Here is an 18,550-nt window from a genome sequence, read left to right as displayed (position 1 = left end):
GGTGTTTGTGTATAATTTCAATATCAGTGCGCACTCACATACACTAAGTGACCGCTTTATTAGGTACACATGTAGACCAGCTTGTTAATGCAAATTTCTATTAATAATCTGTAATAATCTAATAACCATCTGATCATGTGGCAGCAACTCAATGCATAAAAGCATACAGACGTAGTCAAGGTGTTCAGTTGTTGTTCAGACCAAAAATCAGAATGGGAAAGAAATGTGACCCAAGCAACTTTGGCCGGGCGGTGATTCGGGAAAATAGGAAATAAGATGAGAATGAGAACATACAGCCCCCCCAAAAAGTATTGGTATTCTGAATGTCTACTCTTGGTTTTAGCCTTGGGTTTTGCATGTGAAGACTGCATTTTTGTTAGAAAAGATAAACCAACATGAAGACCAGAGAACTATCTTTGTGAGAAAAGCAGCCATTGTAAAGCCCAGAAAAGAGGGAGAATCAGAGGCATTGCTCCAGCTTGTACAACAACTTGGAATGTCCTGAAAATGCAAATAATGTAATGTAAGTGGTCTAACAGTGGTAACGTTGTACTCTTGTCTCGTGTTCATCTTTTTATCTCAACCCCAAATGTATTCAGTGTATTGCAAAAACAAAGGAATTGGCCTCGCTGTTCCAATACTTTTGGAGGGGACTGTATTTTTTATGTGCGATTTTCAAAAAAAGTGGTGAGGATCTCACAATACACATTATTAATGAAGACAATTTATATATGCATCCCTACTTCTTCCCTCAATGCATACAATCATGTAGATATGGGTCAGGAGCTTCAGTTAATGTTCACGTCAACCATCAGCATGGGGGAAAAATGTGATCTAAGTGACGTTGACCGTGGAAGGATTGTTGGTGGCAGACAGGGTGATATGAGTATCTCAGAAACTGCTGATCTCCTGGGATTTTCACACACACTAGTCTCTACAGTTTGCAAAGAATGGTGAAAAAAAAAATCCAGTGATTCGTAATTCTAAATGGATGGGCTACAGCAGTAGAAGTAAAAAAATTATCGAATAAAGTGGTCGGTGAGTGTATATAGCACGTGTCTAACAGTGTGAAACAAGGACTGGAGGAAACTGATACTGATACTGATACTGATACTGTGTCTTTTATCCGTGGTCGGAAGAGCATACTTGAAAGATACAGTTTCTCGAATTCAATTCAAACATATTCGGAACATTTCTTGCCACAATGTTTTAAATGTACAGTATCAGGCCAAAGTTTAAACATAGTTTTCTTCTTGCAGTAGAGTTTGGTACAATAGTGACGTTCGTTTCACAGCACACGCCTGCTTAACTTTCATCTCAAATGCGTTTCTCACGGTCAAGACCGGTCGATCCCTAAAATAGTTGTCGACCTACAAACAAACCACTGGGCAGAAAATATGTGTCCATATAATGTATTATTTATGACACAACGAACCCACCGATTCAGTGCAATTGTGTGACATTACTGTTATGCAGCTGAAACAACAACACATTGTATGTTGTATGCATGCAGACACATATTGATGTCGGAAATGGCATTGTTGCGAGCATCATTTACGATGAAAAACGCAAAAGACATTGAAAAATAAAAAAGCTTAGATGGGATACAGATGAGCACTGCGTTATGGGTTGTTGCCATTCTCCCCAGATTGTCACTGCATTTTCCCTCTCGATATACTTGATATTTCCTGTCGATGTTCGCTCTTGCATCCGTGATCAAAATCGATTCTGTATTGAAAGAACACAGACAATAAGCTACAAATGACGACCCGCTCGCCGGAGAACACAACCCGTTACTGTAAGTGATTGCAATATAAATATTGTCCCTGTAGCTTGGACTATAGGGGAGACCGGGGCACATAGCAACACGGGGAATGTTTAAACATGGGGATTTTGCATAGTTGCATATCAGCAATATGATGTGTTTGTTTTCACTTATATGTTATAGCAACCCGCTTCTCGTGTGTGACGGCGATTTGAAAACTTAATGAATAGTTATTAACAAATCTGTGTTTTAGCACCCTGAAAGTAATGTTTCGATTAACTGAAGATGTGTGAACGATGTGTGAACGCCACTGACTACAAATACACGCAATTAAAAGCAACGTCCTATGGGTTATAAAGCAGTATTGTTTTGGCACATTTCACGAGCAAGCAGAGACTGTGAGCCATGCAACTGGCTCTAATATGTGTATATATTTGTAATTAAGCGAAAACCTAAAAGCATATGGTTGTTCCCCGGTCTCCCCTATTGGTGAATAGCGCGTTTACAAAGCTCTCATTTTTACAAGCTCAAAACCTCGTTTTAGAACTTTGACTGGAAATATATATTGCTTTGTAAAACCAATCACAGTTAAAAAAAGATAAAAAAAGAAAATGACGTTTGCGGTCGACAAAATCACGAGGATACAACTTTTGACAATCGAAATGACTTACCTTATTTGCCTACTTTGGTTGCAAAGTAAGCCTAGCTTTTTAGTGTTAACTACAACCGCCACAAAGTCTAAATGAGTTAAATGGGTATGCGCGTATGACAGATACGTGACAGAGTAAAAGGCGTGAAGGGAGCCCACAGTATCTGTCATACTGACAGACTTAAAACAGGCCACTTTATCGCTATAGCGCGCGGACTTCACTCTACCTGCGTTTCCGCTTCGGGCACACTCTGCCCCACACGGCTCTCTTCACAGCCTCGCGCAGCGCGGGGCTTCCCCAGACGTACACGGCGGGCGTGGTAAGTGCGTTAAAGCGCGCCATAATGGCAAAGAGGTTAGTCGCTTCGTTCCTAAATCTGACTGCGCGAAGCCTTTGCTGCTTCACAATAATATTGATGAACGCGGGAAACCATAGGGCTAGGAAAGATATAACTACAAACACTATTATCCTCAGTGATTCCTTCTTGTTCTCCTTGTCGGCGCTTGGTGGGTCTCGTCCAATCTGATATCTGGCAATTACATACAGCTTTATAGTCATTAGAATTTTAGTGATGACTACAATCTGTAAGGCCACAATGCTAAATGCGCTTATTTTTGCAGCTATTGAAATGGGAACCACATTCATTGCCAGTAATATTGAATACGAGTGGACCCAGCTGTAGACGCAGGCTCCAACCGCAACGGGCTGCGTGATGTAACTGTCGTAAAAGAAGGGATAGCACACAGCGACGTAACGGTCAAACTGCGCGAACAAGAAAGTAAAGACATTTACTCCAAGAAGAGTAGGTAGAATGTAGTATGTACCGTTCCTTGACGGGAATCCTTCCTGTACGTCAAATAGACCAAGATAATACACAGAGAATCCGACAAGAGTGTCGCTAATGCTGGTGTTGAGCATGAAAATAAATCTGTTCTGACGCCGAAGACTCTTCGTGCTCGAGATTCCAATGACCACTGAGCCCGCGAGGAGGACCGCGCTCGTAGCGAAAATAATATGGAAGAGAAAAATGAAGTAGTCTTCAGGGCGATGGAAGTCGACCGAGAGGGGAACGGTGGCGTTGAGCGAGAGCATGGTGGCTTTTGGTGCTGAGCGCGTTCAGTCTGCCTGCAATACAGTGTTAGGGTCGTATTTTTATTGCGGATCCGTTCCCGCCCCTTGAGACTGTGCTTGAAATGATTGTCCGTTATGTATCGTGTTTAACCCCTTAACTATCACCCCCTTTCTTAACACATGACATGACATGCCCAAAATAAAATGGTTACTATTTTTGAACCCCTTTGACTTCAGGCATAATCTCAGTCTCTTCTGAAAGGTAACCCTTTGGGGTTTGTTTTCCAAGAATTACTGCAAATATTGTTTTCAGAATTACTCCAAATATTAGTAAAAGTTACAGAAGCAATGGAAGTGGTAGATTTGTTTCTCACCAAAAATATTTTCGCTGACACTGACATGCCTTGATTCTTTACATTACATTACATTACATTAATGGCATTTGGCAGACGCTCTTATCCAGAGCGACATACAGTTGATTAGACTAAGCAGGAGACAATCCTCTCCTGGACCAATGCAGGGTTAAGGGCCCAACAGCTGTGTGGATCTTATTGTGGCTACAAGTCGGGGGATCGAACCAGCGACCTTGCGGGTCCCAGTCATGTCCATACCCAGACACAGGGCCATACTCGTGGGGACGGTATATTTTTTCTTTGGGTGGGTGAACGTTATATGACGTTGATGATAATACAGCGACCACTGACACGGTTATTTACTTGCAAAGCAGAATATAGGCTACACATGCACGCACACACACACACACACACACACACATTCACACACACACTCACACACACACACACACTCACACACACTCACACACACACACACACTCACACACACACACACACACACACACACACACTCACACACACACACACACTCTCACACACACACACACACACACATACACACACACACACATACACACATACACACACACACACACTCACACACACACACTCACACACATACACACACTCACACACACACACACACACACACACACACAAAACAGTAGCAGCAGTATCAGGGCACTGGCTCATCGGAAAGGCAGATTTACGAAATAAATTATGATGAAACAGTGACCACTGACACTGTTATTCACAAGCCAGATTTACACAATAAACGTTGATGATACAGCAACCACTGACACTCGCAAAGCAGGCGATGATCGGATAGCAAGCATAGTGAAGGGGTGAAGCAGTTGAAATTGTACTTACCTCTAGGGTCTTTCAGTGAACTTATCCCTGGTTATGGGTATGCACTTTGTTGTACGTCGCTCTGGATAAGAGCGTCTGCCAAATGCCAATAATGTAATGTAATGTAGTATACACAAACATACTCCAACAGCAGCTGTACACTGCAATGTTATATAAGCCAGATTTACAAAATATCTTGATGAGAAAAGCATCATCCACTGTATTCACAGGCAAAGCAACAAGCGCATCTGATCATCAAACTAACAGTTAACTAGTAAAGTGCAGATCTCCACCAGGACAGCACACTGCTGATACATGGTTTGTTGACATGGAGAAACCATGCGCCTTTTCGCACAGCCGACATTCACTTATACAGTGGACTAGGAAGGATATATAGTAGGGAGGGCAAAGTGGAGCTTTAGAATGTAGAGCTGTGTGTGCACGTGAGTTCGCCAATACATTTCTCACAGAAAACGTAATTTGTCCACTTTTTTACTTCACAGTAGAGGTGAAGAAACTTACAATAACTAAGTGCTAGCGTGTTCTAAGCCTTTACTGGTCCCTGTATGAGGTTAGCATGATGTAGCTAGCATGCACAAATAGCACAAAGCCATACAATTTGCTTTTTTTTTTACGGCACTTGGTTATTCAAACGATATTTTACGTTACATTATTGGCATTTGGCATACGCTCTTATCCAGAGCGACGTACAGTTGAACAGACTAAGCAGGAGACAATCCTCCCCTGGATCAATGCGGGGTTAAGGGCCTTGCTCAAGGGCCCAACGGCTGTGTGGATCTTCTGCTGCTGCACCCTCCGCACCCCTACTTCCCACGGCCTAGGCCATGTACCTTAACCACTACGCTACAGATTCGTGTAGTCGGTGTACTTCCAAAATGCGGAGAAGGTGAGGTCCCCCCACACTTGTTTTGCCACCCACGTGTTACACAATAAGGAACTGTTGTAGCTAAAACAATGGCATCTTAATACTGTGAGTTTTAACGCTTTCAAACGGTATATCCTGCTAGCATCCATCCATCCATCCATCATCACCCGCTTATCCGGAGTCGAGATGTATAATCTCTCCAGCGGGCCCTGGGTCTCCCTCGGGGTCTCCGCCCAGTTGGACGAGCCCGGAAAACCTCCAAAGGGAGGCGCCCGGGAGGCATCCTGATCAGATGCCTGAACCACCTCAATTGGCTCCTTTCGACGCGAAGGAGCAGCGGCTCTTCTCCGAGCTCCCTCCGGATGTCCGAGCTCCTCACCCTATCTCTAAGGCTGAGCCCGGCCACCCTACGGAGGAAGCTCATTTCGGCCACTTGTATACGCAATCTCGTTCTTTCGGTCACTACGCAAAGCTCGTGACCATAGGTGAGGGTTGGGACGTAGATCGACCAGTAAATCGAGAGCTTTGCCTTCCGGCTCAGCTCCCTCTTCACCACAACGGTCCGGTGCAACGCCCGCATTACTGCTGACGCTGCACCGATCCGCCTGTCGATCTCACGCTCCCTTCTACCCCCACTCGTGAACAAGACCCCGAGATACTTGAACTCCTTCACTTGGGGCAAAGACTCGTTCCCAACCCGGAGGGAGCAATCCACCGTTTTCCGGCAGAGAACCATGGCCTCGGACTTGGAGGTGCTGACTCTCATCCCGGCCGCTTCACACTTGGCTGCAAACCGCTCCAGTGCGTGCTGAAGGTCACGGTCCGATGAAGCCAGCAGAACCGCAAAAAGCAGAGATGCGATTCTGAGGTCACCAAACCGGACACTCTCCTCACCTCGGCTGCGCCTTGAGATCCTGTCCATGAATACCACAAACAGGACCGGTGACAAGGGGCAACCTTGGCGGAGTCCAACACCCACCGGAAACGTGCTTGACTTTGTGCCGAGAATGCGGACACAGCTCTCACTTTGATTATACAGGGACCTGATGGCTCGTAACAACGGCCCCGGTACGCCATACTCCCGCAGTACACCCCACAGGGTTCCCCGGGGGACACGGTCGAAAGCCTTCTCCAAGTCCACAAAGCACATGTGGACTGGATGGGCAAACTCCCATGACCCCGCCAGCAACCCTGCCAAGGTAAAGAGCTGGTCCACTGTTCCACGGCCAGGACGGAAGCCACATTGCTCCTCTTGAATCCGCGGTTCGACCGTCGGTCGGAGCCTCCTTTCCAGTACCCTAGAGTAAGCTTTCCCAGGGAGGCTGAGGAGTGTGATACCCCGGTAATTGGAGCACACCCTCCGGTCCCCCTTCTTGAAAATGGGGACCACCACCCCGGTCTGCCACTCTACAGGTACTGTCCCTGACCTCCACGCGAAACTGAAGAGGCGTGTCAGCCAAGACAGCCCAACAATGTCCAGAGCCTTCAGCATCTCAGGGCGAATCTCATCTACACCCGGCGACTTGCCACTGAGGAGCTTTTTGACTACCTCAGCAACTTCCGCCAGGGATATAGGTGCAGATTCCCCCGAGTCTTCAGGCTCTGCCTCTTCCACAGAGGACGTGTTGTTCGGGTTCAGGAGCTCCTCGAAGTGCTCTTTCCACTGCCCGACAATATCCCCGGTCCGGGTCAGCAGTTCTCCTCCCCTGCTGAAAACAGCCTGAGACAAGCCCTGCTTCCCCTTTCTGAGTCGTCGGATGGTTTGCCAGAACTTCCTCGAGGCCAACCAAAAGTCCTTCTCCATAGCCTCCCCAAACTCCTCCCATACCCGGGTTTTTGCTTCAGCGACTGCTGAAGCCGCAGCCCTTCCGGCCACCCGGTACCTGTCTGCTGCTTCAGGGGACCCCCGGGCCAGCCAAGCCCGAAAGGCCTCCTTCTTCAGCTTGACGGCCTCCCTCACCGCTGGTGTCCACCAGCGGGTTCTTGGGTTGCCGCCCCGACAGGCACCGATGACCTTCTGGCCACAGCTCCTGCTTGCCGCCTCTGCAATGGAGGCTTTGAACATGGCCCACTCGGACTCCATGCTCCCAGCTTCCCCCGGGATGCGTGAGAAGTTCTTCTGGAGGTGGGAGTTGAAGACCTCGCGAACAGGGGCCTCCGCCAGACGTTCCCAGTTCACCCTCACTACACGTTTGGGTTAACCGGGTCTGTCGGGCAGCCTCCCCGGCCACTTGATCCAACTCACCACCAGGTGGTGATCAGTTGACAGCTCTGCTCCTCTCTTCACCCGAGTGTCCAAGACATACGGCCGCAGGTCTGATGATACGACCACAAAGTCGATCATCGATCTTTGGCCTAAGGTGCTCTGGTACCAAGTACACTTATGAGCCACCCTATGCTCGAACATGGTGTTTGTTATCGACAATCCATGACCAGCACAGAAGTCCAATAACAAAACACCGCTTGGGTTCAGATCAGGCAGGCTGTTCCTCCCAATCACCCCCCTCCAGGTTTCTCCGTCATTGCCCACGTGAGCGTTGAAGTCGCCCAGCAGAACTATGGAGTCTCCGGGTGGCACCCTTTCCAGGATGCGGCCCAGTGACTCCAAGAAGGCCGGATACTCTGAACTGCCATTTGGTGCATAAGCACAAATGACAGTCAGAGCCTTCCCCCCAGCGACACGTAGTCGCAGAGAGGCGACCCTCTCGTTCCCCGGGTGGAACTCCAACACAGTGGCGCTCAGCCGGTGGCTTGTGAGTATCCCCACACCCACCCGGCGCCTCTCACCTTGAGCAATTCCAGAAAAGAACAGAGTCCAGCCCCTCTCCAGGAGTTTGGTTCCGGAACCAGTACTGTGCGTGGAGGTGAGCCCAACTATATCTGGTTGGTACCACTCCGCCTCCCGCACTAGCTCCGGTTCCTTCCCCACCAGAGAGGTGACGTTCCACGTCCCCAGAACCAGTCTGCGACGCCGAGGATCAGCACGCCCGGATCCCCGCCTTTGCCTACTGCCCGTTGGACAAAGCACCCGACTCCGATGCCGACCCCTGCAGGTGGTGAGCCCACAGGGCGGCGACCCCACGTGACCAATTCAGGCTGTGCCCGGCCAGGCCCCATGGGATAAGGCCCAGCCACCAGACGCTCGCCGACGAGCTCCCCTCCCGGGTCTGGCTCCAGCAGGGGGCCCCGGTTTCCCTTTTCCGGGCGAGGTAACTGGGTCGTTCTGTGGCCGTATCATGGGAGTCTTTGAATCGCTCTTAGTCCGGCCCCTCCCCCGGGACCAATTTGCCTTGGAAGACCCTACTGGGGGCTAACAGTGCCCCCGACAACCTAGCTCCCAGGATCACCGGGATACACAAACCCCTCCACCACGTTAAGGTGGCGATTCCTCGGAGGGGGAATCCTGCTATCCTATCCTGCTAGCATAGTCATTGTAAATTTCACCGTGATGAAGGGAATGCAAAAAACCCCACATCGGCCCTGCTAAGAAAAGGGGTGAAGTTAAATCAGTTTATACTGTTAACTCCATCAGCTTGCTTTCTTGATAATGTCATGTGAATGGACACATGGCAGACATTAGTGTTGTGGGTCAACCCCAGAAAAGAATGTGTGTAAAAGTGTATCAAGAGACCAGTGATGGTTAGTTGTAACACCATCAATTTAACCAATCAGGGATGAGTTGCGGTCATGTGATCAATATTGTCCAGACCCATATTCCCCTCTGAGCTCACAGGAGAAGTGTGATGGCTGTGAAATAGTGGGTGTTTTTAAGCCAAAAATAAAAATTTTGAGGCACAAAAGTAACCATTCTCATCATGTGTATTTTATGTTTATCAGTCACAGTATTGGAGGTAAAATGGTTTCCATGGCAGCAATAAGCAGTCTGTCAAATGTGATTCAAACCCACATGCCAAAATATCAGCCTATGTAATGGCTGCCCAGGTTGGGGATGGTTGTACCACATAATTCTAGTTAGTTACAGTATGAAGGGAACATTGGTGCTAGCCTTCCAAGCATAACAAAAAAAAAAAATCATCAGACCCTACACCCCTGCCAGACCTCTTCGTTCAGCCTCCACAGGCCGCTTGGCACCTCCCCCTCTCCGAACCTCCACCTCACGCTCACGACTACTGTCTGTTCTGGCTCCACGGTGGTGGAACGAACTCCCCGTTGAGGTCAGAACTGTAGAATCTCTCCCCACCTTCAAGCGCAAACTGAAGACACACCTCTTCAAGCAGCACCTCTCCCTGTCCCTCCCTACCTCCCTGTGATCCTTAATTGTTGTCTTTGTGATTTACGTTGTGTTTCGGTATTTTTAGTTGGCTAGGTAAGCAGTATTTGGATAGTTAAGTTTGGTCACTTTTGCTTTGTTGTTTGTTTGTTCATTTGTTGTCCTTGTGATTTTTGGTCTGAACAACAACTGAACACCTTGACTACGTCTGTATGCTTTTATGCATTGAGTTGCTGCCACATGATATATCAGCCTATGCAATGGCTGCCCAGGTTGGGGATGGTTGTACCACATAATTCTAGTTAGTTACAGTATGAAGGGATTTTTTTTAGAAACAAAGCAGTTTTACAATTAAAGACCAGAGGGTATTATTTATTTAGATTTAGTTATATAGAAAAATGTAAGTTTAAAATGGGTGTCCTTATAAAAAAGACATTTATAGTTATTATTAATTGTTCATTTGTTGCATCAAAAAATAATGTACTTTAGACAAGACCATTCAGACATGTTTTTTTAAAGTTCTTGTGTAAATTTCAGAGTGGGTCTGATTTAAGCAAATGTTCTGTTCCTGTTACAACATACGGCCTCCCAGCGTCTGCCATTAGACCCCTCCAACTTATCCAGAATGCAGCAGCTTGTCTGGTCTTCAACCTTCCCAAATACTCACACGTCACCCCCCTGCTTACTTCCCTCCACTGGCTGCCTGTCATGGCTCGCATAAAATTCAAAACATTGGTGCTAGCCTTCCAAGCATAACAAAAAAAAAAAATCATCAGACCCTACACCCCTGCCAGACCTCTTCGTTCAGCCTCCACAGGCCGCTTGGCACCTCCCCCTCTCCGAACCTCCACCTCACGCTCACGACTACTGTCTGTTCTGGCTCCACGGTGGTGGAACGAACTCCCCGTTGAGGTCAGAACTGTAGAATCTCTCCCCACCTTCAAGCGCAAACTGAAGACACACCTCTTCAAGCAGCACCTCTCCCTGTCCCTCCCTACCTCCCTGTGATCCTTAATTGTTGTCTTTGTGATTTACGTTGTGTTTCGGTATTTTTAGTTGGCTAGGTAAGCAGTATTTGGATAGTTAAGTTTGGTCACTTTTGCTTTGTTGTTTGTTTGTTCATTTGTTGTCCTTATCTTTGTTGTACGGGTAGCAATTGAAATTGTACTTCCCTCCTAGGGTCTTTCAGCGCACTTATCCCTGGTTATGGGTATGCACTTTGTTGTACGTCGCTCTGGATAAGAGCGTCTGCCAAATGCCAATAATGTAATGTAATGTAATGTAATGTAATGTTACATCCATCCCCAGCTAGTTTTACAATCCACCCCGTTAGTGACAGCGTAACTCTTTGTATTTGACATGAGCTCACACATTCTGTGATATACAATCGTCCCCGATCTCCCCTACTTGAAGTATTGATATTTGCTAATTGTGATATTAGAAATGTGCTGTGGATTAGTGCCAACTGTTTTAGACATGGTGGTGATACTAAATCACATGAAAACATATCTGATATTTTCAAGCTACATTTCATATTTTAGCTGTTAATTTCCCTCTGGCTTTACTTACGTTTGAACAGAGAGATTAACTTCACTCAACTGGAGTTAAGAAACGTAAAATTATTCCATAATTATAAAGAATGTGCGAATTTCTGTGAGCAGCGACCCTATTGTTAAAGTGCCCACTGAGCCCTGTATAAACGGTCTCCCTGCACTCAGGTGTGGGGCAGCGACCGAGAAACTCAGACGAATAGGCTCAATTATAATCATATTGTTATTATTTATTTAAACAGGTGGTCTCATTGAGATCAATATCTATTTTCCAAGAGAGACCTGTTTCAACAAAAACAGATATACTTTGTCTGTTGATATTTTGTATTTTTTATATCTCAAACACACAGGACACATAACGCCCAGCAAGACCGAAGTAATAATCGGAATGAGCATTAAAAGCAGACGTTGTGTGTGTGGACATTGAAAAGCTGTGGTTTATTGCATTTGAACATCCTTGTTCGGAGATCTAGGGCATAAACCGTAATTTAACATTCTTTAATTCACGTGTGTAGCCCAGACGCGACCTAACTGAGCGAAACCGAGTACAGCGCGTTTACCGCGCGATTACCGAGTACAGCGCGTTTACCGCGTTTACCGAGTACAGCGCGATTTCAGTCGTCTCTGCGCCGTTGTCACTGAGACATTCCCTGAAGTGTTTTCTTATCAACTCGAATTTTCCAGAAGGAGAATCATGCTAGATTCGTCCTCTAATTGAAGAACTTTGAAACTAAATGTGAAAAACATTTAAAAAAGATCCTTCTCTAAATCGACAAAAGTCTTAATAGCACAACCAATCTGTCAAATGGTTTTCTCACCTTAATTTCTTGTCATGGTGCGCGTGCTCAAAACACGCACAGTACTAGTCACGAGGTTCATCACAGTTTACAGAGGGAGGAACACATTAGTTCTCTGCTGTTAATCTACTGGCTAATTCAATGAGTCCAAAGAAGAATGTATATTTTTGAAGACAGATACTTGTGTTCATCGGTGTTTGTGTATAATTTCAATATCAGTGCGCACTCACATACACTAAGTGACCGCTTTATTAGGTACACATGTAGACCAGCTTGTTAATGCAAATTTCTATTAATAATCTGTAATAATCTAATAACCATCTGATCATGTGGCAGCAACTCAATGCATAAAAGCATACAGACATAGTCAAGGTGTTCAGTTGTTGTTCAGACCAAAAATCAGAATGGGAAAGAAATGTGACCCAAGCAACTTTGGCCGGTGATTCGGGAAAATAGGAAATAAGATGAGAATGAGAACATACAGCCCCCCCAAAAAGTATTGGTATTCTGAATGTCTACTCTTGGTTTTAGCCTTGGGTTTTGCATGTGAAGACTGCATTTTTGTTAGAAAAGATAAACCAACATGAAGACCAGAGAACTATCGTGAGAAAAGCAGCCATTGTAAAGCCCAGAAAAGAGGGAGAATCAGAGGCATTGCTCCAGCTTGTACAACAACTTGGAATGTCCTGAAAATGCAAATAATGTAATGTAAGTGGTCTAACAGTGGTAACTTTGTACTCTTGTCTCGTGTTCATCTTTTTATCTCAACCCCAAATGTATTCAGTGTATTGCAAAAACAAAGGAATTGGCCTCGCTGTTCCAATACTTTTGGAGGGGACTGTATTTTTTATGTGCGATTTTCAAAAAAAGTGGTGAGGATCTCACAATACACATTATTAATGAAGACAATTTATATATGCATCCATACTTCTTCCCTCAATGCATACAATCGTGTAGATACGGGTCAGGAGCTTCAGTTAATGTTCACGTCAACCATCAGCATGGGGGAAAAATGTGATCTAAGTGACGTTGACCGTGGAAGGATTGTTGGTGGCAGACAGGGTGATTTGAGTATCTCAGAAACTGCTGATCTCCTGGGATTTTCACACACACTAGTCTCTACAGTTTGCAAAGAATGGTGAAAAAAAAATCCAGTGATTCGTAATTCTAAATGGATGGGCTACAGCAGTAGAAGTAAAAAAATGATCGAATAAAGTGGTCGGTGAGTGTATATAGCACGTGTCTAACAGTGTGAAACAAGGACTGGAGGAAACTGATACTGATACTGATACTGATACTGTGTCTTTTATCCGTGGTCGGAAGAGCATACTTGAAAGATGCAGTTTCTCGAATTCAATTCAAACATATTCGGAACATTTCTTGCCACAATGTTTTAAATGTACAGTATCAGGCCAAAGTTTAAACATAGTTTTCTTCTTGCAGTAGAGTTTGGTACAATAGTGACTTTCGTTTCACAGCACACGCCTGCTTAACTTTCATCTCAAATGCGTTTCTCACGGTCAAGACCGGTCGATCCCTAAAATAGTTGTCGACCTACAAACAAACCACTGGGCAGAAAATATGTGTCCATATAATGTATTATTTATGACACAACGAACCCACCGATTCAGTGCAATTGTGTGACATTACTGTTATGCAGCTGAAACAACAACACATTGTATGTTGTATGCATGCAGACACATATTGATGTCGGAAATGGCATTGTTGCGAGCATCATTTACGATGAAAAACGCAAAAGACATTGAAAAATAAAAAAGCTTAGATGGGATACAGATGAGCCCTGCGTTATGGGTTGTTGCCATTCTCCCCAGATTGTCACTGCATTTTCCCTCTCGATATACTTGATATTTCCTGTCGATGTTCGCTCTTGCATCCGTGATCAAAATCGATTCTGTATTGAAAGAACACAGACAATAAGCTACAAATGACGACCCGCTCGCCGGAGAACACAACCCGTTACTGTAAGTGATTGCAATATAAATATTGTCCCTGTAGCTTGGACTATAGGGGAGACCGGGGCACATAGCAACACGGGGAATGTTTAAACATGGGGATTTTGCATAGTTGCATATCAGCAATATGATGGGTTTGTTTTCACTTATTTGTTATAGCAACCCGCTTCTCGTGTGTGACGGCGATTTGAAAACTTAATGAATAGTTATTAACAAATCTGTGTTTTAGCACCCTGAAAGTAATGTTTCGATTAACTGAAGATGTGTGAACGATGTGTGAACGCCACTGACTACAAATACACGCAATTAAAAGCAACGTCCTATGGGTTATAAAGCAGTATTGTTTTGGCACATTTCACGAGCATGCAGAGACTGTGAGCCATGCAACTGGCTCTAATATTTGTATATATTTGTAATTAAGCGAAAACCTAAAAGCATATGGTTGTTCCCCGGTCTCCCCTATTGGTGAATAGCGCGTTTACAAAGCTCTCATTTTTACAAGCTCAAAACAAAAATGGGTATGCGCGAATGACAGATACGTGACAGAGTAAAAGGCGTGAAGGGAGCCCACAGTATCTGTCATACTGACAGACTTAAAACAGGCCACTTTATCGCTATAGCGCGCGGACTTCACTCTACCTGCGTTTCCGCTTCGGGCACACTCTCCCCCACACGGCTCTCTTCACAGCCTCGCGCAGCGCGGGGCTTCCCCAGACGTACACGGCGGGCGTGGTAAGTGCGTTAAAGCGCGCCATAATGGCAAAGAGGTTAGTCGCTTCGTTTCTAAATCTGACTGCGCGAAGCCTTTGCTGCTTCACAATAATATTGATGAACGCGGGAAACCATAGGGCTAGGAAAGATATAACTACAAACACTATTATCCTCAGTGATTCCTTCTTGTTCTCCTTGTCGGCGCTTGGTGGGTCTCGTCCAATCTGATATCTGGCAATTACATACAGCTTTATAGTCATTAGAATTTTAGTGATGACTACAATCTGTAAGGCCACAATGCTAAATGCGCTTATTTTTGCAGCTATTGAAATAGGAACCACATTCATTGCCAGTAATATTGAATACGAGTGGACCCAGCTGTAGACGCAGGCTCCAACCGCAACGGGCTGCGTGATGTAACTGTCGTAAAAGAAGGGATAGCACACAGCGACGTAACGGTCAAACTGCGCGAACAAGAAAGTAAAGACATTTACTCCAAGAAGAGTAGGTAGAATGTAGTATGTACCGTTCCTTGACGGGAATCCTTCCTGTACGTCAAATAGACCAAGATAATACACAGAGAATCCGACAAGAGTGTCGCTGATGCTGGTGTTGAGCATGAAAATAAATCTATTCTGACGCCGAAGACTCTTCGTGCTCGAGATTCCAATGACCACTGAGCCCGCGAGGAGGACCGCGCTCGTAGCGAAAATAATATGGAAGAGAAAAATGAAGTAGTCTTCAGGGCGATCGAAGTCGACCGAGAGGGGAACGGTGGCGTTGAGCGAGAGCATGGTGGCTTTTGGTGCTGAGCGCGTTCAGTCTGCCTGCAATACAGTGTTAGGGTCGTATTTTTATTGCGGATCCGTTCCCGCCCCTTGAGACTGTGCTTGAAATGATTGTCCGTTATGTATAGTGTTTAACCCCTTAACTATCACCCCCTTTCTTAACACATGACATGACATGCCCAAAATAAAATGGTTACTATTTTTGAACCCCTTTGACTTCAGGCATAATCTCAGTCTCTTCTGAAAGGTAACCCTTTGGGGTTTGTTTTCCAAGAATTACTGCAAATATTGTTTTCAGAATTACTCCAAATATTAGTAAAAGTTACAGAAGCAATGGAAGTGGTAGATTTGTTTCTCACCAAAAATATTTTCGCTGACACTGACATGCCTTGATTCTTTACATTACATTACATTACATTAATGGCATTTGGCAGACGCTCTTATCCAGAGCGACATACAGTTGATTAGACTAAGCAGGAGACAATCCTCTCCTGGACCAATGCAGGGTTAAGGGCCCAACAGCTGTGTGGATCTTATTGTGGCTACAAGTCGGGGGATCGAACCAGCGACCTTGCGGGTCCCAGTCATGTCCATACCCAGACACAGGGTCATACTCGTGGGGACGCTATATTTTTTCTTTGGGTGGGTGAACGTTCTATGACGTTGATGATAACACAGCGACCACTGACACGGTTATTTACTTGCAAAGCAGAATATAGGCTACACACGCACGCACACACACACACACACACACACACACACACTCACACACACACTCACACACTCACACACACACACACACACTCACACACTCACACACACTCACACACACACACACTCTCACACACACACACACACACTCACACACACACACACACACTCACACACACACACACACACATACACACACACATACACACATACACACACACATACACACACTCACACACACACACACTCACACACACACACACACACACACACACACACACACACACAAAACAGTAGCAGCAGTATCAGGGCACTGGCTCATAGGAAAGGCAGAAATAAATTATGATGAAACAGTGACCACTGACACTGTTATTCACAAGCAAGATTTACACAATAAACGTTGATGATACAGCAACCACTGACACTCGCAAAGCAGGCGATGATCGGATAGCAAGCATAGTATACACAAACATACTCCAACAGCAGCTATACACTGCAATGTTATGGAAGCCAGATTTACAAAATATCTTGATGAGAAAAGCATCATCCACTGTATTCACAGGCAAAGCAACAAGCGCATCTGATCATCAAACTAACAGTTAACTAGTAAAGTGCAGATCTCCACCAGGACAGCACACTGCTGATACATGGTTTGTTGACATGGAGAAACCATGCGCCTTTTCGCACAGCCGACATTCACTCATACAGTGGACTAGGAAGGATATATAGTAGGGAGGGCAAAGTGGAGCTTTAGAATGTAGAGCTGTGTGTGCACGTGAGTTCGCCAATACATTTCTCACAGAAAACGTAATGTGTCCACTTTTTTACTTCACAGTAGAGGTGAAGAAACTTACAATAACTAAGTGCTAGCGTGTTCTAAGCCTTTACTGGTCCCTGTATGAGGTTAGGATGATGTAGCTAGCATGCACAAATAGCACAAAGCCATACAATTTGCTTTTTTTTTTACGGCACTTGGTTATTCAAACGATATTTTACATTACATTATTGGCATTTGGCATACGCTCTTATCCAGAGCGACGTTCAGTTGAATAGACTAAGCAGGAGACAGTCCTCCCCTGGATCAATGCAGGGTTAAGGGCCTTGCTCAAGGGCCCCAACGGCTGTGTGGATCTTCTGCTGCAGCACCCTCCGCACCCCTACTTCCCACGGCCTAGGTCATGTACCTTAACCACTACGCTACAGATTCGTGTAGTCGGTGGACTTCCAAAATGCGGAGAAGGTGAGGTCCCCCCACACTTGTTTTGCCACCCACGTGTTACACAATAAGGAACTGTTGTAGCTAAAACAATGGCATCTTAATACTGTGAGTTTTAACGGTTTCAAACGGTATATCCTGCTACCATAGTCATTGTAAATTTCACCGTGATGAAGGGAATGCAAAAAACCCCACATCGGCCCTGCTAAGAAAAGGGGTGAAGTTAAATCAGTTTATACTGTTAACTCCATCAGCTTGCTTTCTTGGTAATGTCATGTGAATGGACACATGGCAGACATTAGTGTTGTGGGTCAACCCCAGAAAAGAATGTGTGTAAAAGTGTATCAAGAGACCAGTGATGGTTAGTTGTAACACCATCAATTTAACCAATCAGGGATGAGTTGCGGTCATGTGATCAATATTGTCCAGACCCATATTCCCCTCTGAGCTCACAGGAGAAGTGCGATGACTGTGAAATATTGGGTGTTTTTAAGCCAAAAATAATAATTTTGAGGCACAAAAGTAACCATTCTCATCATGTGTATTTTATTTTTATCAGTCACAGTATTGGAGGTAAAATGGTTTCCATGGCAGCAATAAGCAGTCTGTCAAATGTGATTCTTTAAATTCATGCAAGCTTCAAACCCACATGCCAAAATATCAGCCTATGTAATGGCTGGCCAGGTCAGTTTTACAATTAAAGACCAGAGGGTATTATTTATTTAGATTTAGTTATATAGAAAAATGTAAGTTTAAAATGGGTGTCCTTATAAAAAAGACATGTATAGTTATTATTAATTGTTCATTTGTTGTATCAAAAAATAATGTACTTTAGACAAGACCATTCAGACATGTTTTGTTAAAGTTCTTGTGTAAATTTCAGAGTGGGTCTGATTTAAGCAAATGTTCTGTTCCTGTTACAACATACGGCCTCCCAGCGTCCGCCATCAGACCCCTCCAACTTATCCAGAATGCAGCAGCTCGTCTGGTCTTCAACCT

General features: G+C 45.1%; 2 protein-coding genes across 2 annotated transcripts; both read right to left on the bottom strand.

The window, feature by feature from the left end:
- Positions 1-2,637: 2,637 nt before the first annotated feature.
- On the bottom strand, positions 2,638-3,507 carry LOC133140073 (trace amine-associated receptor 2-like). The gene has a single exon (XM_061259627.1). The coding sequence runs from the start codon at positions 3,505-3,507 to the stop codon at positions 2,638-2,640; it is 870 nt and encodes a 289-aa protein (XP_061115611.1).
- Positions 3,508-14,760: 11,253 nt separating this feature from the next.
- LOC133140075 (trace amine-associated receptor 2-like) lies at positions 14,761-15,630 on the bottom strand. The gene has a single exon (XM_061259629.1). The coding sequence runs from the start codon at positions 15,628-15,630 to the stop codon at positions 14,761-14,763; it is 870 nt and encodes a 289-aa protein (XP_061115613.1).
- Positions 15,631-18,550: the final 2,920 nt, after the last annotated feature.

Source organism: Conger conger, chromosome 11 (assembly GCF_963514075.1).
Source record: "Conger conger chromosome 11, fConCon1.1, whole genome shotgun sequence".
NCBI lineage: Eukaryota > Metazoa > Chordata > Actinopteri > Anguilliformes > Congridae > Conger > Conger conger.
This window is presented reverse-complemented; position numbering and strand designations above follow the sequence as displayed.

Excerpts from the sequence above, each read along its gene's own strand:
- LOC133140075 (XM_061259629.1), bottom strand. The coding sequence starts at position 15,630 with ATGCTCTCGCTCAACGCCACCGTTCCCCTCTCGGTCGACTTCGATCGC.
- LOC133140073 (XM_061259627.1), bottom strand. The coding sequence starts at position 3,507 with ATGCTCTCGCTCAACGCCACCGTTCCCCTCTCGGTCGACTTCCATCGC.